Source organism: Magnolia sinica, chromosome 7 (assembly GCF_029962835.1).
Source record: "Magnolia sinica isolate HGM2019 chromosome 7, MsV1, whole genome shotgun sequence".
Lineage (NCBI taxonomy): Eukaryota > Viridiplantae > Streptophyta > Magnoliopsida > Magnoliales > Magnoliaceae > Magnolia > Magnolia sinica.
In genome coordinates, this window is record NC_080579.1 from 77,228,984 (window position 1) to 77,252,522 (window position 23,539).

A 23,539-nucleotide genomic window follows, 5' to 3' on the forward strand; every position below is an offset into this window, starting at 1 on the left:
TTTTCTAGAATCATTCTTCCAGGATGGCTGCTATAGACTACACTGTTTGCCTTCATAGTGAAGTGTTTGTGACAACTCAAGGTGGAAACTTCCCTCAGATTCTGATAGGCCACAGGAGATTCTTGAATGGTGGACATTCCAAGACAATTAGGCCCGACAAGAGAAAATTAGCAGTACTTTTTGATAATCCAAAGATCGGGTACGTATTCATTTCATAGATAGAGATGCCAATTCATCTACATGCTTGCTGGAAGAGCCATTGAATAAAACCTTTAAAAAAAAGTAAATACGGAATAGTTATTATTTCTCTATGTTTACTTTAATTGTCAATGTGTCATGTTTATATTCTCCAGCTGTGGAACCATTCAATGTACAAATGTCTTCTTCACTCAGATGTATTTGGGGCATATTGTAAGGACTATGGAGAATTCTAACTAGGAAAATCATCATCATCCAAGCCTTGTCCCAATTAATTAGGGTCAGCTACATGAATCTTGTTCCGCCATTCCACTCCATCAAGGGCCATACCTTTAGTTAGACCATTGGTCATCAAGTCTTTTCTTACTACTTCCATCCATGTCCTTTTGAGCCTTGCTGTTTTAGTGCCTTCAACTTGTACCAACTCACTCCCAACTGGCATGGCCGCGCCGCTCTCTGTCTCTGTTGCACATGACCAAACCATATGTGTCCACTTCCTCTCATCTTATTACCTATTGGTGCCACTCCTAAGTTCCCTCTAATGCATTCATTTCTAATTATTTGCTTCGTTGTCTTGCCACTTATCCATCTCAACATCCTCATTTCAGCTACACTCATCCCATGGACATGTTTTTCATTAACTGCCCAACATTCCGTCCCATAAAGTATCGCTTGTCTTATGGCTATCCTACAAGATTACCCTTTCAGTTTGAGTGGTACACAACGATCACTTAAAACTCTAGAGGCACATCTCCGTTTCTTCTACCTAGTTTGATTTCTATTGGAAACATCCTTCTCTATCTCCTCTCATGAATTATTCACAAAGTGGTCATTTTGGGAAACTTCTTGGTCAACAATCTTAACTAATTCCTCGTTTTTTGCTCCTATCGTTGCTAAAATTGAACGCATATACTCTGTTTTAGTCTCACTAATTTTATACCCTTTAAATTCTCTCCATAAATCTAGCTTTGTTTTTATGCCCTCCCTCATCTTTTCAATCGACATTATGTCATCTGCAAACAACACACACCATAAGATCTCTTCCCACTAATACCTTTTTATCTCGTCCATAATTAGTGCGAAAAGGTATGGCTCAATGCTTACCCTTGTGCGAGCCTACAGTGATTGGGAACTCATTGTCTCTCCATTAGTGATCCTCACATTTGTTACCTCTCCATCATACATATCCTTAATCATGTCAATATATCATCTTGAAACTCATTTCTTTCCCAACACCCACCAAATTAACTCTCTATTGGCCTTTATCTTATGCTTTCTCCAAGTTAGTAAGGTCCATGTGGAGATCCTTCTCCTATCCCTATATTTCTACATCATTGTCTAAGTGAGACAATAGCTCAGTGGTAAACCTCCTAGGCATGAAACTAAATTGATTTTCCAATACATTCTGATGTGGACATTAGTGGTGCACCCTTTAGAGTGTATCAGAGGAGGAGGCGTCGCCGACAAAGTACTGGAGTGGAGGAGTTGATGTGGATGGACGTTGGGTCCATCAGACCCATTTTCTAACGCACTACGAGTGTAGGAGCGGCATGACCGCACCCTGATCATAGATCCATGGGTCGGATTTCACACCCTACCACATGGGTGTTTTAGTTTCAAGTGTTTTTGTTCTTTTTTTTTTCCTTATTTCAGGGGCTTTATTGTACTTTCTTTATTTTTCGTCTTTTTGTTAATTTTCTTGTTTTCAGGGGTTTTAGCGCGCTTTTACTTTTTCCATAGCTTATATATACGTTATGAGAAACCCTATTTTCATTATTATTGAATGAATAAAAATTCGTCTCTTTTCTTCCTCTTTATTCAAGAGATTAGAGTTTCAGGATTAACCCTTAGGTGTTGAGGATTCCACCCTAATTTCGGGTTTCATTCTTTCTAGATCTTCGAGGTGCAGGAAAAGGTAAGAATCATCCTCATTTTCTTTTGACGACAAAAGGACATGTACTTTATTCATCTCGAACCCTTCATTCTTCACCCCTTTCATTTATCTCTGAATATCCCCTTTCTAGTTTGAACGGAAAAGAAGGATGGTTAGTTAGTAGAATTAGATTCAAACTTGACTGTGGACTGACTTATGCTAGATCTGGGATATCCTCATATCCCCAACTCTTCCATTTTTACTGTTTACACGATTTTATGCTAATGGGCATGATCCTGACAGAATGACCTTATCTTTGTGTTGAAATTTACCTAATCCCTTTGATTGGAAACGATTAGTTGATTCGTGTATTTATTTGAACATTCTTTAACTTGATTATACATACATCTAGTATTAGGTCATCACATGTCCCTGCGTCGCATTCTTTCCTAAAGTTTCATAGTATTGCTTATAAGTTTACTTCCATGATAGTTAGTGCTGCTCTGTATGTCTCCTTCTTTCTTATAACTAGGTAGCATGACACTTTTCCTCCATTTGTTTGGCATTTTCTTCAATCCTACAGCTATGTTGAACAACTTTGTCAACAAAAATAACTAAGCATCTCCAATAAACTTCTAGACCTTTATTTGTACCTCTGCTTCAAGGGCCTTTCTTGTTTTCATCTTTCTCAATGCTTTTTTTTTTTTTTTTCACTTTAGATATCCTAATCCTAAGAAAGTATCTATGGTCTTCAACATCATTTGAGTTTATGGTTCCTTCTATCCCTATGGTTTGGTTTCTGAGTGGTTGTCATTTAACAAGTTCTAGAAAGAGCTTCTTCACCTTCTATTGGTCTTATAATCCTTTTTACCAGTACCCTTTGGTTATTGCTCTTAATTCTTCTTACATTATCTAGGTCCTTACCCTTCCTCTCTCATGTTTGCAAGGTTGAAGATATCTTTCTCACCTTCTCTTATCCCCAATCTACTGTAATTAGGAAAACCAGCCATACAATTCAAGATTTGCTGTCTTGCTAACCTTTCCACATCATTTTCTTGATTTAGTATGTTTTACATCATAATCTGTGGCCACTTTCCCCTCTTTCCACATGATGACAAGGTACATTCAAAGAAATAAGAAATGCAACTAATCTCCCTAACAATAAAAGATAATTACCGTGGATCCATTCTGGTTAGTGAAGAAGCCCACTTGATGACATTGGTGGAATCCCTATCTATACTACTGGCCTGGATAAAATTGAATGGAAAAAGTGGAGACTAAGGCATAGATCTATCACTTTAGCTTCAACAAACCAACCATGGGGCACATATGCATTGGTCAGGTACCAAACAGTTGGCTTCACAGCGCGCGCGCGCACAAGGGAATTGGCATGTGTAGAGCACGTGGAGAGAGGAAGGGAGATGTAAATTTATTTATTTATTTATTTTTTGGGGGGTGGGGGGGGTGTCGTGTAGGTATGCACACTTTTTTTTTTTTTTCACGTTTTGTGGGCCAGTTGAGTTTTTTGTTTTGCTTCTTTTTTAGGCTCAAATTCGAACATGAGGTTTGCAAAAAAGATGTATGGATGGATGTTACACAGTCATCACGGTGAGCCCACATAGCCTTTGTTGGATAGGCTCATCGTGCAGGTTACATGCAAACATGGAGAGGTGGGAGAGGCTACTCGTGCTCGAAAAAGGAGCAGGTAAAATCCAAGCGTCCATTGACGTAGCTAAAATCCAAGTCGTCTGTGTGTAAGCCAAATTCTCACACAGGCCACCCCACTTGAGCCCAGTGTGAAAGTGCCCCTGCATTACTGTTTCAATTAATTTTTTATTTTATCAAGTTGGGTATTGTTTTCTTGTCTTGCTATGCTGTAAAGTTCCATGAAACTATTAATGCTTAGGGAATTTCTACAGTAATGTCTTTTATGATATTTCTCATGTGTATCTGTTGGTGATAAGAATATAAACAATATGTTAGATCTTAAAATAAGGGCCTGTTTGGTAGCCACATAAAAATGAGTTCTTATTTTAGATAATCAAAATTATATATTAGAGATTATGATTCTTGGCAATAAAGATTGCTTTTAATACATAAACTGGGATTTACTCAAATGAGATGAACTCATTTTTAGGCGTCTAACAAACAGGCCCTAAGGTTTAGCCTCTCAGCCAGCGCTTGGCACCCATGCCAACCTGGAACAAGTAGCCCCACCCTGCAGATGATATGGAGCAAAAATAGTCAAGTCCTGCATGAAGGTCCTGGATTGATGGTTAAAAAAAAAAAAAAAACTCATCAACAGTCCATTTCAATGTCATGTGTGGCTTGCCTGATGAGTGAACCGGTTGGCTTTATGCACTGTGTCATCTGCTTAGTGGTCCTGGGTTTCTTGTTTTTACTGATCTCTTAGCTAGTCTAATAGGATGTTTCATGACACTGGTTTTGTGCTGCAGATGGAAGAGCTTCAAGCGGCAAATGTTAAGCATGCGTGCACACAGTGATGGCAAAGGGATCGAGCTCAAAAGGCCGAGTGACTCCATATACACCTACCCCTGCCCGGACTGCATGTGCCGCACAAACAGTTCAGAAGATCTCAGATCTGGGGCCGCTCTGTAATCCTTTCAAAGGAGATATACTGGGGTTATTTTTTACCATCCCATTATTGGTGCCAGCCGGCCCATTTTTGAATTGGTGTCATTCTTTCATTTCGACGGCGGGAGCACTCCTTTCAAGTTTTTCGAGCCTCATCAGCAGATTTTGAGGGGGCACATTGCCCCGATTTTCGGCCAGGGAGAATTGCATCTCCCTTCTCTGTATACATTCTGGAAGAGAAGAAGAAAAGGAAGCTTCCGTCGTCGCCGGAATTTGCCGGGCATTAACAGAAATTGCAATGTACCTAACATTTGGCTCAACACAATCAAATTCCTTCTCTTTTGGGAGCCATCAGTTTCGGCAGGGCTTGTATATGATCTTACACTCACCAGTTTTGTATGCCTGTAGAACACACATGAACAGAAACTAATTTATCACAATCAGGATACCATTTTTTCCCCTGTTCTTTTCTAACCTTCCCCTCAATCATTTTTCTTTCCTCATTTGAAAGTGACTACAATTTTAAGTGAACAGAAAAAAAGAAAGAAAAAAGAAGCATTACTGAGGGATTAATAGTCGGTGACCCTCTCTTCTCTGCACTCTCTTTTGAAGAACCCGACACACCTCAAACAAGCTAAGGGAACCCGTTTCTGTATTATGCGTTTCAATGCACTCTCACAAACCCTGTTTGATTCCCCACCCGTTGAAATAGAAATAGATGCTAAAAAACCCACTCTCTAAAAACTAATCAGCTGGGTTTTCACTAGGTCAATATGCACTTGCTTTTGCAGGAAAACTCGTTTTGCAGATGTTGTGTACAAACGGGCACTAAAGAGAGCATCATATGACTGACCCATCATATGCACTTATAAGAAGTTCCTTTGAATTCTTTCCAATCTTTTAGCCACTTAGGATAGTTAAAAACTTGCTATACAGTGGCGTGGCATGGCCCACCTGTCAAAACACAGCATCAATCAAACCTGGAATAAGGTAAGAAGTGTCATGAGGGAGATGTAGATGCATTGGAACCGCAGCCCCATCAAGAGGAGGGCATTTAGTAAGATAGTTTGTTTATGCTGCCATTTGTGGCCATGTGGGGCCCAATAAAGATCTCGCAGATTGGATGGTTGTAAATAGTTCTGGACTGAATGCAGTTTTTTTTTTTTTTCTTTGACCATCTATCTGTAGGACAATTAACATCCAAGGGATGGTGTATTCCAATCCGGGATGTTTTTGGGACATAGCTAATCAAAATGAGGCCCTACCAAACCAACGGTGATGAATTGAACATGACCACACATGTATGGAATGGGGAGCTTCCATAGTTCCTCAATGTCCATCCTGGAATCTCGGAAATAGCTTTGGCGGTTTTCAGTTGAGACCGGTTCTACTACAAAGCTTTCCAACGATAAGCTTAATCTACGTTGTGAACTGTGGGGCCCACCGTGATGCGTGCATGAGATCCAATCCATCAATCACGTGCGTAATCCCCTCATGTTTGTAAGACTGATCCAAAACTAAGGTGGGCCAAACCATGTAAAATCGTGACTAAAGCTTCTAAACTGACTTGGTGTGGCCCACCTGAATTTTGGAACTGTATTATTTTGGGGGTGTCCATTCATCGCAGTGGGGCGCATATTCTGAACGGATTGGATGGCATAGAAAAATCATGGTGGGCCACAAACACAATCTGGATGGGTTTTTAAGTGGGTCGGGTCGTCTTCGATCCCACCCATCCCTGCAGTGTGGCCCACCTGAGTTTTTTGAGATCTTTTTTATTTGGGCGCCAAGGAAAACATGAAGGGACGAGCATGATGAACGATTGGGTGTCATGCATACATCATGGTGGGCCCCACACAATGGATTGTAACTTTAAGGTGGAAGCGGATTGGCGGGTGTACCGCACACCGGCTATATAGCTGGTGTAGATACGTGTCATTGGACGCTCCTCGAGCTCCGAGTTGTACGAACAGTTCAAAGGTGATCAAAGTTACATGGCCCCTCAACGATTTATTTATAACATCCACATCGTTAATCCATTTTTCGAGATAATTTTAGAGTATTATACAAAAAAATGAATCATATCCAAAGATCAATTGGACCACACCATGAATAGCAGCGGAGATGATGATTTTCACCGTTAAAAATTTCATAGGGCCCAAACACTAACCGGTTATCAAGTTGGATAAGTGGCATATTAACTGATCAATTATTTTGTTCATGCATATTTGTAAAATGTATTCTATTATTGTGCAATACATTATTGCAAACTTTGTGCTCAACAATGTTTCTCTTTTAATTAATGAGTAATTATTTTTTTCTCGCCATTGGGTATTTTTTTCTTTACTCTATGTTCTTTGGTTTTTATTACAAAAGTATACACCAATTATCTATTTAATAACATTTAAGAGAAAAAAAAATTATTAATAATCTTTAAATTAGATATTGATACTTTATAAAATAGATATCAATACATCTTTTTCTAGTATTCTCTAACATGTAAATGGGATATTAACTTACCATTTTTAATATTTGTTTTCCTCCAATATCCCATTCTTCACAAGCAATATTGGGTCGATCTTCTTATAATTTTGTATGATACCTAGCAATTAAAGTTATCATTACTATATAACAAAATACAAAAATGATTAATGATAGAGTTTTACCTTTAAAATTAAGAAGAGAGGATTAGGACATGTTCTCAATTTTTTTATGCTTCAAATTTCAATATATGAAAGTTTAGAAGGAAAAACTGACATTATATAACAAAATAGTGATGATAAAATAGTGGGTTTCAGTTTGTTACACAAAATGTAAGTTAGGTGCATAAGTGTGACTAGCGATTCAAGATTCATGCAATTTTTGTAAGGCACAATTTTGATATTTGGAAGGTTATTTTCAAAATAATAGTTTCCATGTAAAAGAGTTTGAAAATTATACTATCTATTATACCATATTTTAGACATTTTAAGAAAAAGCCAATAGGGAGGTCATGTGTGCCATTACACGAGAGATAAGAGGTGTATGAAAAGATTTTTTTTTTGTGATACTTGAAGCAATATTTGTAGAATTATAACTAACATATATTTAATGTTACACTTCATCAAATGACCGACAAAGTAGTACAACCAAGAAATATAGGAGTAGAATGTGGTCGGAGAGCAGTCATGGCCGAGAGAAGAGGAACATTCAAAATGAGAAACGTAATAAGAGAATGATTTAAATGGTGATGCTTATAACCATCTAATAAAGAAGAGAAACGTTTGAAGAATAGCTACAGAAGAAATCTATAAACAGCAGGAAAAGTAGTAGAATAACACACAAATTTATCAATTTATCATAGCTCAGTCTATCTTAGGAGTAGTGATAATCCAATAGTGGTAATTTCTTAGTTGTAATCCAAGTTTATGACCATACGTTGGACTTGATCCTTATCCAATACAAGCAGTTCTTACAGAAGAAGCTATTCTCAATGACCGACTATAAGTTTTTCATGTTGTTTGATTGCACCGGTATACTGAAAAGTCCTTTCTTAAGAAAGTCAATGCACAACCCATCTTAAGAAAAAGAACCCCAACCTCTGATTATCACTTGATTATTATAGATATTCTATGAATGGTTGAGTAAGCACCTTATCATGTTCTATATATAAACCTACTCCTTTTTCGAAAAAATTCATTCAAACCAATGATTTCTTTCTTTGTTTCTTCAAAATTCATAGTATTATTTTGTCAACTGAGTTCGCTGCCAAGCCAACTCACTTCGGTTAAGTTCTGCATGCTGGTTCGAGCCGATGTACAGCAAGTGACACAGTCACGCCTCGACTCAAATAAATAAGTCATCTTTTCTTACTTTATTTTATTATTATTTTTTTCTTTTTTCGAATATTATCTACTGTTTTAACACATTATTTCCAACAATCTTGAGACTAAATATTCAATTGTTAGAAATAGTAGATATCTTATTCAATATTTGAAAACATAAAAGTTCTCTTCTTTTATTTTCTGTAACTAGTGTTTGATGATTTCTCTAACTAGTTGAAAATTCAGTTACAATCAGAACTCTATTGTATTCCATTATCACCATCACAGTCAACCCTACAACTCAACTATCTAAAATCAAATAGTTTACTGGACATAATTTCAAAAGATAGAAACAGAAAATCAGTTTGCACTGAAAACATTAAAGGTTTTTTTATTAATTTATTTTAACATTATTTTATATTCATTTATAGTTGATCCAGCCAATGAAAATGAATTTAGAAATGCTAATAATTGTAAACATTATACAATGTATACTTGAATTATATGACATCTATGTTTTTTTATAAATTTGTTAAGGACATTTAGATTGCACTAGAAAATAAATATGTCCTTGAAGATATATATGATATAAGAAACCTGCTATTGCAAACTTCCTCCATTATGAAATAACAGACGATAAACTTGTCACAAACCATATTCATGATTATCATAATTTGGTATATGAGCTGATGATTGAGGGAATGAAAATGGATAAAGTATTCTTGTCAGAAGCGTTAATTGAAAAGCTACTTTCTTCCTGAAAAAATATAAAAACAGAATGAAACATATGAAATATATTATTTTTTTTAGAAAATATAATCGAACACATAAGAATAGAGGAGGCTAATAGATACATAGACCAAATTGAAAATGCAAACAGGCCAGTTTCAAAAGCTAACCTACTAGAAACAAGTCAAGAACAAAATGACAAAAAGAAAGGAAATTGTTATAATTGTTTAAGCTTAAACATCAATCTTAAGGAGTGTAGGCTCAAAAAGAAAACAAATGGCCAATTCAAGAAAAAAGAAGCCCTTTAACTACTATAAGAAGCATGAACATTATGAAAATGAATATAAACTTAAGAAAAAAATATAAAATATAAAATCTATCTCGCTGAAGCTGAAGAAAATCTGGATATGATTGTCGCTGTAGTGTTTGAACTATTTCTAGCAAACAACATGGAATGGATATTAGACATTGAGGTAACTCGGCGCACACACACACACACATACACACATATATAAGGATCAATGCATGTTTATGTCATGCCCCAAATTCAGAACCCGAACACTATTACTTTCCAAGTCTTGAACTCGAGTCACGGCTTCTTCCTCGCCACTTACCAGACTTGGTGAACAATTAACGAACTTCTCGAACACCAAACCTGGCTCATGGCGGATAGATTTTTTTTGTTAATATAATTAGACAATTACACATCATATACATGATATAAACACATATATCCAAGAGACTGACCTATCCTTCCAAGGACGGTCACCCAAATTACCATATACAATATTCCATATTATATATAGATAAGTACAACCATTTCAATAACAATAAAGGATACAGTAGTAAGATCCTACAGATCCTACACACACCTTGCTACTAAACGCATCATGAAAAATGTGTAAATATTTGTATGAGCAAACCATAGCCCGTGAGTCTACGACTTGCCGGGAGTAAAACATGGCTTATCAGGGTGCTCCCGTAAAGACATCTAAAAAACTATAGGCATGTTATCATAGGTGAGAATATTATCAATCAAGCATGTTGTTATAACTAGACAAGTTATCATGGGCATGTCATCAATATTAGGCACACTACTCAAATGAGTAACTATGAATCATTAGAGTAGCCAATCATCATATTGAAGCTAATTAAATTCTATATTTTATTACAAGGCATACTATGGAAAATGAATGACAAAGCTGGCGTGAGGTATAGTCATAATGACAACATGTTGTTTCTCAAGCCTTACGGTCTATCACAAATGACTTCTAACCAAACCAGTTTCATACATAATTTGGATAACTAGAATTAATGTGGTAAACTCCTGATCTCAGGTTAGTACTATACCTAACCAAAATCTTAGCTATGCGAGTGACCAAATAATGGTCTAGTTGGACACTCACTAACTTGAGTGAAATCGTGTATGAATAAATGCATGATCTAAATGCTAAACATCCATCATCTCAAATGGAACACCTACAACTACATAACACATCTCTACAAGAATCGTAACACACCACACAAGTGTAATGCCACATCTCCACACAAGTATGGGATGCATTTACAAAAAGCAAAGTCTTGGGCGCATCAACTCATACCCATCTAGCCATTGACTTCACAATGAGGGACCTTGATTTATTTTACCCTACTCAACCTTTGCAGTCGGAATACCATACACCTCAACCTGTCACACAACGGTAGGTAGGTTCGACACACCTCTTTGCTTTCCAGTCCCGACAGTTGAAAAGACTCTTGCACATATCCTACTGTACTCACCCCACTCGACACGTGACGGAAGATGACCCAATTGGTTAATCTTAGCGGATTCATTTGAGGTTGGGTGTTACGCCCCAAATCCGGTCAATCCCGATCGCCAAATCCGGTGCCGACAGCCTCCGTAGTACCCCATTCTCGGCTCCCAGCGCCCATATGCCAGGTTTCGATCTTGGGAGCCTGTAAGGAGGGTTTTCCAACGTACATTTATCTCGTGAGAAGCATAACCAGAAGTTTACCCAAATCACAAAAGCAACATCATCATCACATATCCACTAATATAAACATTTGAATACAATGCTGAAAGGGAAATACATATGTCAAAATCAAAGTTTCAGAAGTCAGCTACATGCTTCAAGCTCCACGCTGCTGCAACCTAACATTACCTGCACGCATCTATCGTGTATAAGCTTATAGAAAGCTTAGAGAGTGATGTAAGTGTGTGCACAAGGTAAGTGCCAAGTATTCAATACAATGCCATAATCATACAATATCAGAAATACGGGTAAGATCATGAATCATATGATATCAAAGTAAGCGAAAATATTGACAAGATCATGAGTCAATCAATATCAGAATACACAATACAGATCAACTATGCAAATGAGGAGTCATAAAGAGCCAAATATCAGATGTCGAGGATGCAATGCAATATACAATTCCTGATGAGTATCATGAATAGTGTTAGTCGTATGTAGATCATATAAATGCAGAAACACAGTAACCCAAAATACCATATGCCGCGGATTTAATGCAATATGCGGTGCGAATGGAATGACCATGCTAGAGTGTGAAGTCGGGATGATAGTACGTAGTATCGCAGGCTATGGGGTCCATCATAAGGGACTTCTATCCAAACTAGTCCCATACCTAAATTTGGATAATCAGACTCATTGTGGTAAACTCCTGATCTCAGGTTAGTCGTGTGCCCCAACCGAAATCCCAGCTATTGTAAATGTATACGTAACAAATAGTTGCGCCCACCAGCCCGAGTGGATAGTGAATGAATGAATAAGTATGCAACTCATACTCAGTAAGTCCACATATCAGTACCGTTTATCTCTGGGATCATCACTGCGGTCTATTACTCTCTACATCAGCTTGTCGCCCCATCAAGCGCACAACTGGGTAAGTGGAAGAGACCTCACTATCCGCCTGCCAATATTGGGCCTGGCTCATAGATAGTGGACCTATTTCTCAAGCTAGTTAGACTCAGCCTAGCATTGCCTACTCCCTCAGGTGAGTAAGGCCACACCCCCTCCCAACCGACTACAACACAGTGGGAGACACGGCCTACTGGTATACGGCCCTCATGTGCTCATGTATATCCACTCGGTCTCGATGTTAGGGTGTCCTCTGGTACCAAGAGGGTTTAAGAATTTTCATTCAGGGCTATCTATAGCAGCTCGATGCTAATAACATATTTTCGATGTCCCATCTGGCCATCCACGATATGCCTGTGGAGGCTACGACCCTGATGTCGCTCGGGCATACAGCAATACAACACAATGCAAGATGCATGAGTCATACATTCCATTCATGTATCAATCCTGCGCATGCCGTGCGCCATGTGAGATAACCTCCACCTATCAGGGAGTCTCATATCATCCTGCCCAATGACATATGCAATGGTCAATCACATCTCATAATAAACATGCAGATGATGCGTATGGGCATGTATCATGATGCTATGCTATCACATACTCATAATCGGTATCAATAACCAGCATCAAGAATCGGCCTCGATAATGTGGACTTTTAACCAATATTACCTCCAAGAAATGACCCACATAGAGCCAAACATATAATGGGCCTAAGGCCTCGCACAATGGTCTAATATACAACACAATGGACCTTACTCAAGGGCCACATATACACAACAGGTGGGCCCTGCTCATGGGCCTCAAATACATGACATGTGAGCCCTGCACATGGGTCTCGAATACATCAAATGGGCTATGCATCATGTGCCTAACACATATCACAATGGGCCTTGCTCATAGGCCATGAATACATCACAATGGGCCTTGCCCATGGGCCATGAATACATCACAATGGGCCTCAACTACAGGTCGCATATACATCATATAGGTCTCGACAATCGGCCTTAACAATCGAAATTGACACTCGGAATCGGCCTCGATACTCGGCCTCGACAATCGAAATCGGCCTCAATAATCGACCTCGACAATCGAAATCTGCGTCGACAAGAATGGGCCTAATAAGGCTTAAGAGAAGGTCACAATGTGGACATCCAACTATCATTGCCCATCAATGTGGACGTCTAACCAACATTGCTCTTAAGGAGTGGCTCTTATAGGGCCGGACATATAGTGGGCCCTTAGCCTCTCACAAGGGCCTCATACACAACATAATGGGCCTCATCGTATGGACAAAAAATATATCACAATGGGCCATGAATAAATTAAGTCGGGCCCCATTCAAGGGTTGGAATATATGTCTCCAAATACACAAAAAGTGGGCCCTGTGCATGGATCTCGTATGTAGCAAATGGGCCACGCCAACGGGCTTAATACATATCACAATGGGCCGCAAGATATGGCCCTAATACAGATCACAATGGGCCGCACGATATGGCCCTAATACACATCACAATGGGCCTTACTCAAATGGGTCGCAATACATCATGTTGGGTCTTAACAAATGGGCCGCAAATACAACAAGTTGGGCCTCATATGTCACATCAGGCCTTACCAAATGGACCCAAATACATAACATCGGGCCTCATCAAATGGGCCCCAAATACATCAAATCGGGCCCACAGTTCTAGGTGGGCTATCTACACTATACATCTTTATTTAGAGATCATTTTAGAGTGCTACCCAAATGGATCATAATGGGAAATAACAGTGATGATAATGATTTATCACCGTTAGATTACTAGGGCCCACCACAATGTTTATTTTCCATCCAAACCTGCTCACACGGTCACAAAAACCTGAATCAAGGGGAAGAACAAATTTCATACGAGTCCAAAACTTCTGCACTCCCAAAAGGGGTTTCAATGGTAGACATTCAATCCCTCACTGGTTGCAGTGTGGTCCACCTGATAGACAGCATGGATATAGAATAAATACATCAAGGGTGGGTCTCATTGGTAAAACAGGTGGACGGCTGAATTTCCAGTATGTACATCAAAGTCAGCCTACATGGTACCGTCCAGAAATGGACGGTACAATATACAATACATATATTAAGGTGGAATCCACGCCCCATGTGAAACAGATGGACGGTTTGTAATTACCCGAAAAATTTCGTGCAAAGACCCAAGTACTACCTCAAATTCTTTAGAAGTTATATGTGGTTAACTAGCGCTAAATTCGATTGCTTGTGAAATTAGCACCAATCATTTTAAATTTGATCTGGAAAATTCAAAACCTGTAGAATCGTTAACGCTATGTTACCCTGAAATCTACGATTAACGCTAAATCCAGTTGCTCTCGGGAGTACTTGGAAACTTTGTATCGGACCTGGACTGCGCGTCGGAAGTCTGATAGCGATGATCTTAGACAATTATAATCACCTTGTTGGACTTGACAATCACCTCAGAAATCAAGTCCAGATGATGTCTTGAGTCGATTTTCTTGAGTCCGGAGTAAAGAGTGTGAGAAAGGTGAGAAATTAAATATGAATTTATGAAATCTGAGTCGTGTCGCTTGCGCGACGATTTTAAGCAATCTGACCGTTGGATTTTGACCCAAATTTATCCTCAGATCAGGGAAGATGGCCCAGGCATGTTATAGTGCTGGTGGACCTGATCGAGTTTCGGTGACCGTTGAATGGAGATTGGTCCGCCATGAGCGATCCGTAAATCTGATTGGTACAAAAACTCAGCCTGACCTAGATCTATGGTCAGTGAGCTTAAGTCCGATCGCACGTGGGAAAGGGACCACCAGAAGCGCTCCGTTGGATCGAAATAGACCCGATTTGGTTATAACCTAAGTATACCTTGGCCCTGGGGCTATTTTCATCAATATTAGGCCTATATAAAGACCTTAAACCCTCACTCTCAAATTCCATATGAATTTCCTAAACCCTAGTTAAGAGAGAGAGAGAGGAAAAGAGAGAGAAAGTGAGAGAGAAGTTGGTGAATCATCTTGAGATTCTTTCCTGTTATTCTGCGTCCCTAAACCATTACTTCTGAATCGTTATTCCGGCGATTCTAAGTTCATTCTTGGGTAAGTCAATCAAACCCTAACCTGTTTTGAAGCTTAAAATAGTCTAAGTGTTGATGTAGCTCATTTTATTCATGCCTTAGGTTATCCAGTCGCCGTTGATGAAGACTTAACGTCTGAATCTGATCTGTTGCGCACTTCCTGGTTTAAGGTGCGGACTATATTCGTATAAGTTATAGTTTTCAAGGCTTTCAATGTCGGATAATGGTTTATTATTGTTGTGGTGCAATTTTACATGCCAAATGCGACGTTTATATTGCGTTTCTGATATATATGAGCTATTGAGATTTGTGTATTCCTTGTATATGTAGAAAGTATCGTATACGTATGAAATATGAATATGTGTTTGCCATGATTAATTGTCGTGTATTCGTGCTAGTTGTATGTGTATCAACTCCTTGGCGAAAGGAATTGTCTAAATGTGTGTTATCACCAACATACGTCATGTATGTTGGAATATGTAGTCTAAGTGTTTGTAGAAATGTCTAATTGATCTAGTGTGTAATATATTATCCTCTTTACGGGCGTTGAGAAGAGATTCTCAACTATATTATTGGTGTGTATGATTTCCTACATGCAATTTACATTCCTTGTTGTTTAAATTCAGGCTCTACTTATGTGTAAATTCATGTTAAGTTGATATTCATCAAATGCTCCCATACTGTATGATCGGAATTATTGATCCATTACTATTCTGAATTGCTAGTATGAATATCTATTATACTTGAATGTGTTTGGGACTATGAAATAGTCCATGAAATCGGTAACAAACCTTGAGTTCGTGGCCGAGGTTGTTTTTGCCACATAGGACGTGTTTGACGAACCCGAGTCATATTAGGGTTGACAGCAGTGGTTTGGCCACATGGAGTGTTTGCGCACTCTATGTCGTTCAACTCAACGTGCGCTCGTACTAGTCGAGCTCGTCAAGTAACCCGATTGTCCCGGTGGATGTGCATCATGTATGGACGTTATTGTTTGAATCTAGGGTACCAAACTTACCAATGCAATCCCGTTAACCGTTGTACCTTGATCTGCTAAGACTCATGAGCCGGGCATGGTAGTATGGGACACCGTGGTCGAGCTGTCGGCCTACGCTGGGGTGACGAGCCTCCCCGTAGTGACCAGTGAGCACACCAGACTCGTGAGCCGATTATGGTGGTATGAGACACTATATTCGTGCTGTCGGCCTACATTGATTGGTGACGAGCCCTTTGTAGTGACCTCGAGCATACCTTGATACTGCATTGAGGCGACGAGCCTTAGCGTAGTAACTAAGGTATAATAGGCATGCATTGATTGGTGACGAGCTCTTTGCAGCGACCTAGAACCATATGATCGTATGAGCTTGTCTAGGACTGACGACCCTAGAATGGATCACTGTGTGGAAATTGATATGAGGAAGGTACCTTAGCTTCTCAATCCTGCTGTATGAAAAGGACTAATAACAACTTGGTAATCGTGTTCATGCACCGCATTGCATGTGCTTTGGCGTCGTGGGCATTGCGGGAGGTTGTCATGCGTATCGTAAGATGAAGATGCTGAGGGAGTGCAGGCGAGAGCATGCATCATTCTTACATACATCCTTGCATTAACAAGAGTAATTAGGACGTGTTTGATTTTATTGCCTTACCATTACTGCTTGATTGATTTGATAACATGTTAACTTTTACTGTATAGTTCCACTGAGTTGATCACTCACTCCGACATTCTGGGACGGTGTTTCAACACCAGCCAGACTCTGTCTTAGATGCAGATGATGATGCGACCCCTGAGGTAGAGCGGAGTATGAGGATGACGAGGACGCATTTTCCTTTATGCAGTTCTCAGGCGGGTTCCTGTAAGCCGTGTCCTGATTTATGGGGATTCTGAATTTTTTCTTGTAATAGATGATTTCATTTTGATACTTATATTTTAAAAACAAACACTTGTAATTATGACCTGGCAGAGCATACATATCTCAGCGACTTACATAGATATATATACATATTTCTTTAAGTCTTCCGCTTGCGTCTTTCACTTATCCCTGGATTATGTTTGCAGTTTGGCTTAATCTACTCCATGTTTTATGCACTCATACAGACAACATACATCCATCATTACATATGTTGCATAAGTGATGTTTTGAAACTCGGGAGCTGAGTTATGCTCGATCCCCGAATTTCAGGGCGTTACACGGTTGGATATATATAACACCTGTGTCAAAGGGGCCCGCCGTCCCTAGTAGATGGACAACGTGGATATACCACACATGCATTTCAGTGGGTCCCATGGAGGGACGGTGTGTGTACAACACATGCATCTAAGGCGGGCCATACAATGCAATGGGCCCTTTAACTATGTGGGTATGATACACACATCATGGTGGGGCCTGAGACTTAAAATCAAGTCAACCCGTGGCTTTTGTGGGCCACACCGTACACACAAATAAGAGGTTACCCTCCATTAAAGCACTCATATTCATTTGTTGGGCCCACCAAGCTGTGGTTCACAAATCCAACCCATCCATTATCTGTGTGCCACATGGTTAAAGAGTCAGACCAAGTTTCAAGTACATTCAGATCTCAGATGGGCCCCAACAAGTGCTTTTATATGGCTTAACATGTCTTCACAAGATTGTAGATGGTTTGGGCCACCTGAGTTCTATTTATGGCTGATTTTTGGAGGCACCTCATAAATAAAAGGGACCCATCAAATGGACGGGTGGATGCTCCACATGCATCACAGTGGGGGGCCTGAGGTAGGGCCCTCTCTCCCTGCCCGTCTTAAGCTGGGACGCTGCTTGCGTCAGCGTCCTCTGGACGCTGACAGCAACAGCGTCCAGAGTCATCTTTGTTTTTTTTTTTTTTTTTTTGAATTTTGGTTATACTATGGATTTTTGTAAGTGGGGCTCACATCAAGGTGATTCAGTCCGCCTACCAGGTTCCTGGACTCGGGACAGGTTTAACAAGCCCAATATTGGGTATGTTTTGACGCACAAAAACATTACAGGGGATCCTAACAATTTATCATTTATTAAAATAATATTTTTGATGTTGTGGCCTACCAGAGATTTGGATTAGTTTCAGTTTTTAGCTCAACGCCTAAAATGAGATGGGAAATGGGATGGACGGCAGAGATGTAATATAAGTCTAGGTGGGATCCTACATCAAGCAAAAAGTATGAACAATGTGAATGCAACACTGTTGTACTAAATGGTTCCAGGATGGTGTATGTATGAAACACATACATAAGGTGGGTTCCACGACAGCATGGATGGATGCATGCTTCATGTGGTGTCCACGTACACGTGGCCACCCCATACATTAAATACATAATTGGTGGTGGGGTCCACATAACATAGATGGAGGTGTATATAAAACACATACATCAGCCAGCCCATAACATACTGACGTCAATTGAAGCAGCCATATGCTGCTGGGCTGCTACCCAGTAGCTCAACAGATGGACGGTGCAGATTAAGTGGGTCCATACGTGTGGACACCACATGCCATCAAGGCGGGCCATCATACAAGGGAGAAAAAGAGAGAGAGAGAAGCGGCGAAAATGGGAGGGACCTCGCCACTATGGGCCCCTCCAAAATACAAAACATACATCAAGATGGGTCCCACTATAAGTGGGCCCTAAAATCATCAAAATCAAATCATAACTCACCCACCGTAGGATCTTCTTCTTAATTTTTTCCGCCAATGCGTCTAGAGCTTCGAGGGAACAAGATTCAATGGTTGAAATCAATTTTGGAGGGTGGGATTGAGTGATAGGAAGGTAGGCCACACATGGCTTCTCTCTTGGGGAGCTTGGACGTCCACCTCTCATGGGGGTTGCTTGAAAATGAATTTTGAAATGAGAGAGAGAGAGAGATTGAAAGAGAGAGAGAGAGTGATGGGGTAAGTGATGGGTGTGTAAGAAGAGGGATGGGTTGGGTTGAATTTTAGGTAAAAGAGGAATGGGTGGGGAGAGAGAGAGTTGACTTGTGAGGGGTGAGGTGGCATGGGGCATGAGTGGTGTACTTGATGTGTACTTGATTGATTGATGTGACGGGTTGTAGAGATTCTCTCGGAATTCGTAACGCACGGCGTTTCTTTGAAATGAACGCGGGCCCACATCTCTTGGTCCGGGTATCGGATCGATGCGCGAGTCGCGGCGTTGGAACCGCGGTGACGGCGCGGTCGTTAGGGTACAAGTTTCGAGTCGAGTCGACTCCAATATGTAAGACTCAGCTTAGGATCACGCGTAAACATCAGATGCAGGTCGAAGGTCGCCGGAATTCGACCGGGAGGACCGTGGAAGCCTACGGAACGGTATGGTCTAGGATACGGGCCTTACATTAGGCATCTCCAGTCACATAATCTAAGCCCAGGGTGGCCGTACACCCTTATCAAACCTTCTTAATAATATTAATAACTTGGCCATCATAAGGTCTCAACACAAACCATCTTGTCGAACTAGCCATCACGTGGCCACCATACAAAATATTCACTCATAAAGTACGTTACCATAAAAGCCCAAATAACCAAATGCAGAATAACAAAGGCATATATATATCCCAACTCCTTTGGACTTTCATCCAGGCATAAGGATCAATATGAGGGCCTAAATATTATCATACAGACCAACATGAAGGCTCAAATATAGTACATATCTGGATTTCATCTATATATATGGACCAACACGAGGGCCCCAATTTCATGATGTGTCATGCATGCATAAAATGGATGCTCATGAATCAATTATGTATATTAAACCATTAAGTTGGTGCTAAAATAAACAAAGGCAAGAAAGATCAAATTGCTAAGTTATGACAAATGAATACTTAGTAATAAACCCTCATGTCATAACTCATTATCCATGAGAATGCTCATTTGGACCCTTAATCTTGTCTTGATACGGGCTGGATCATGGTTCTAATACCCATAAGCAATGGGCTTTAACTGAAGCCTATCTAAGATTTAATCATCAATTTATAACAGGGTCATATGAGACCCATATAGTGTATAAGCTACATATTTCATGTCATATCCATCACACATATACATAACACATGCCATAATCATTGCATGTGAGCTACACATCACACACCATTATTTTTCACCACATATCACAGCACATTATACTTTTATTTTGCATTATATGCCGCCATGTGTACACCATACATCACATCACCTGCCATCATACATTTGCCATACATTTCATACTATCATGGGCTTTACTTACAATAGTACCAATTGGCTAAGTAAACTGGCAAACTAACAATAATAAAAACACCATTCCCTTGAACATAGAAGTGGGCTCACTTGGTGTAACACCCTGCACCTTTGGTACACGGGCGTTACTATTTAAAACCTAGGATAGTATAAACATGAACCTAATTAGTGAATGGTTCTAGCCTAAATCAAGACAGTAAGAATCACCTTCAACTGTTCATCGAGTCGTCCAACTGTTCATCAATACTTGCACGAGTCAATGAAACCTTTTAGAGACAAATCAGGCCATTCATTAACAACTTCGGTTCCTGTATCACCTTCATCAGATCCACAACATTCTATGGATCGATTTAACAATCAATCTCCCTAAGTCAACTATTGAATTATAAAACCTGACATAAAACTGCTTGAGAAATAGAGGGGCCTAAAATTGGATAGATTACTCAACGTCGACGACCCTGATCAAAGGTAGATCCTACAAATAAATGGACAGATAAATGAACGTCCATGTATACACGTATAGTAACAATACTATTGGGAGTTTTCAACAGATAAAATAATTGGGCCTAAACACACCAATGACCCTTGAGACCCTTTTTGACCATTGATATTTGAATTCAAGATGATCTGACCCTTAGATCAGTAGAGACCCATGAATAGACACTCCGATCACGACGTATGGCCCACCCGAACCTTGGATCAACTTGATCGTTGACCCGAGATCTCGAATGAGACCTTCATAGAGGGTGAACGGTGTGGATTTCATGATTTCATCGTGATGGGGTCCACACTAGTGTGCATGTGCACCGCGGTCAGCACGTTCGCAGTGCACTAGATTGCTAGCACGGTCAAACGAGCGCTGACCCAAGGAAAATCTCAAAACAGGGAGATTTCCCACCCGGGATGAGTTTGAACGAACAACGTCCGTTTTGGACGAGTTGTGGCCCACCTCCAGCCACTGCCTAGACGATCTGAATCATCCATTTAACAAAGTACTCATGGCCGATCAAAGCCATGCCTCTCTCTTGAAGCCATACGTACGCACGTGCGCATAAATGTGGGCCCAAACGGAGAAGAAGCACGTGTGAATCGCCTCCAAAGGTGGGATATTTTCTCCTTGCCATCCTGGAGATCCGCGTGCGCCCCCTCCTATAAATCTCAGCCCTTCATCTAACATTAATCCCAACCCTTCGTCCAAGTGCTGAAAAGGGTGGAGCAACCTACCGTCGAAAGAAAGGTTGTGGGAAGTTTTCCCCTTCGGGAAACATGCTCTGGCATGATCCGAACCTCACGGTCATGCCTCACCAGCTGATCTCGGCCGCTCGTGCTAGGGCAGCCAACCTCCTGAAAATATTACTCTCGCGCGATATATTGGCTACAGCTGGATATTTCGTGAGTTTTCGAGAGAGCCATCGTCGTGGGCAGAATTAGTGGGCCCCACAGTGATCAATGGTCCCATCCGACCCATTCAAACAGTTTAGCAGAAGATATGTAGCAAAAATAGTCAAGTCCTGCATGAAGGTCCTGGATCGATGGTTAAAACAAAAAAAAAAAAAAAAAAAACTCAGCAACAGTCCATTTCAACGTCATGTGTGGCTTGCCTGACGAGTGAACCGGTTGGCTTTATGTGCTGTTTCATCTCTGCTCAGTGGTCCCAGGTTTCCTGTTTTTACTGATCTCTTAGCTAGTCTGATAGGATGTTTCATGACACTGGTTTTGTGCTGCAGATGGAAGAGCTTCAACCGACAAATGTTAAGCATGCGGGCACATAGTGATGGCAAAGGGATTGAGCACAAAAGGCCGAGTGACTCCATATACACCTAACCCTACCCCAACTGCATATGCCGCACCAACAGTTCAGAAGATCTCAGATCTGGGGCCACTCCGTAATCCCTTCAAAGAAGAGAAAGAATTTTGGAGAAAATACCTATTTTAGATAGAAAGAAAACAAGAACAAGAAGAAGATGATAGATGGAAGCCTCACACCTCACCTAATCTCCAAATTGCATGAAGAAATAAGAAGAATTTTGAAGTTTCATGAAACAATAGCATCAAGAGTGAGGTGTGAGGCAAATAAATACTAAGACACTTTAAGTCCTAAATTGTCCACGATTGAGGTGGGCCACAATCAATAGTGGTCAAATGGCTTGATATGCGCTATCCAATGGTCCAGACTCCTCAAAAATGCAACCCACATTCATCTTCCTAGTATAGGGTCTTCAAAGATGCATCAAATGCATATGGGGTCTTCAAAATGGTCCACTCGATCTACTTGGGCCCACATAGTGGTCATTTATCCAGAGAGAAACTGGTGATGATCTCCTCATTTGGTAGACCCTGAATGGTGCTCTGATGTCCTCGTCAACCACCCACCATGTGTGGGTGGGCGCCACATGTCTCACACGTGTGGACGTCCAATCAAGTGGGCCACGAAAACATGGTGCTCAACACATAATAATACATTTCAATGGTCGTGATCGAATGGGATACGAAGGGGCATTTATTTCTATAATTTTAAAAATTAGAAAATTTCCATAATCCAATCTTTCCTATTTTGGATATATTTGCATATTAAAAATAATTGAATTTTAGAAAAATTTAAAATAGAAAATACCAAGAATTTAATTAGAGGAGAGAAAAATAAGGAATTAGAAGGTGAGAAGGATACATATTTTAAAGAAGAGAATGGAGGTGGTGTAACCCAATCCCTTTTCCTTAATCTCACGTATGTTACAACGAAACTAAGGGAACCGTTTTCTGACTTCCTTTGTGGACTGTCCCATTGGGACAAAAGCCGTCCAATGTCCTTTTTCTCATCGAGCTCTTTCAAATGAGCTCAATATTCGAATGCATTCTTCCGATAGTTTCACTATGCACTTCAATGGCTTGGTGAATGATGTCCTTAAGATTTTCAATTTATGTCAAGGCCTTAGCGAATTCAGGCCTTCTGAGATGCTTAACAAATTGAAATACATGATCTTTAACCAAGAAATTCCACAAGTACAACCCGAGAACAGTGGGGTGTGTACTAACTAGCTAACCAAAAAAAAAAAAAAAAAACTTGAGAACGGCATAAAATTGCTGCCTCTATTTAAAAAGCGTTGAATAAACATGGATTTCAAAATCATATTAAATCAAACCATAATCATCATCAAACCACACCATTCA

At 40.1% G+C, this 23,539-nt stretch overlaps 1 protein-coding gene across 1 annotated transcript in view; it reads left to right on the forward strand.

Annotated features, from left to right (window-relative positions):
* Nucleotides 1-5,127, forward strand: part of LOC131251471 (protein ESMERALDA 1) — a 39,585-nt gene extending 34,458 nt beyond the window's left edge. Inside the window, exons 9-10 of the mRNA XM_058252191.1 lie at nucleotides 9-199; nucleotides 4,528-5,127. Of these exons, the coding sequence (XP_058108174.1) occupies nucleotides 9-199; nucleotides 4,528-4,690 (354 nt within the window). The 3' untranslated portion in view covers nucleotides 4,691-5,127. The remainder of the gene's footprint in view (nucleotides 1-8; nucleotides 200-4,527) is intronic.
* Nucleotides 5,128-23,539: the final 18,412 nt, after the last annotated feature.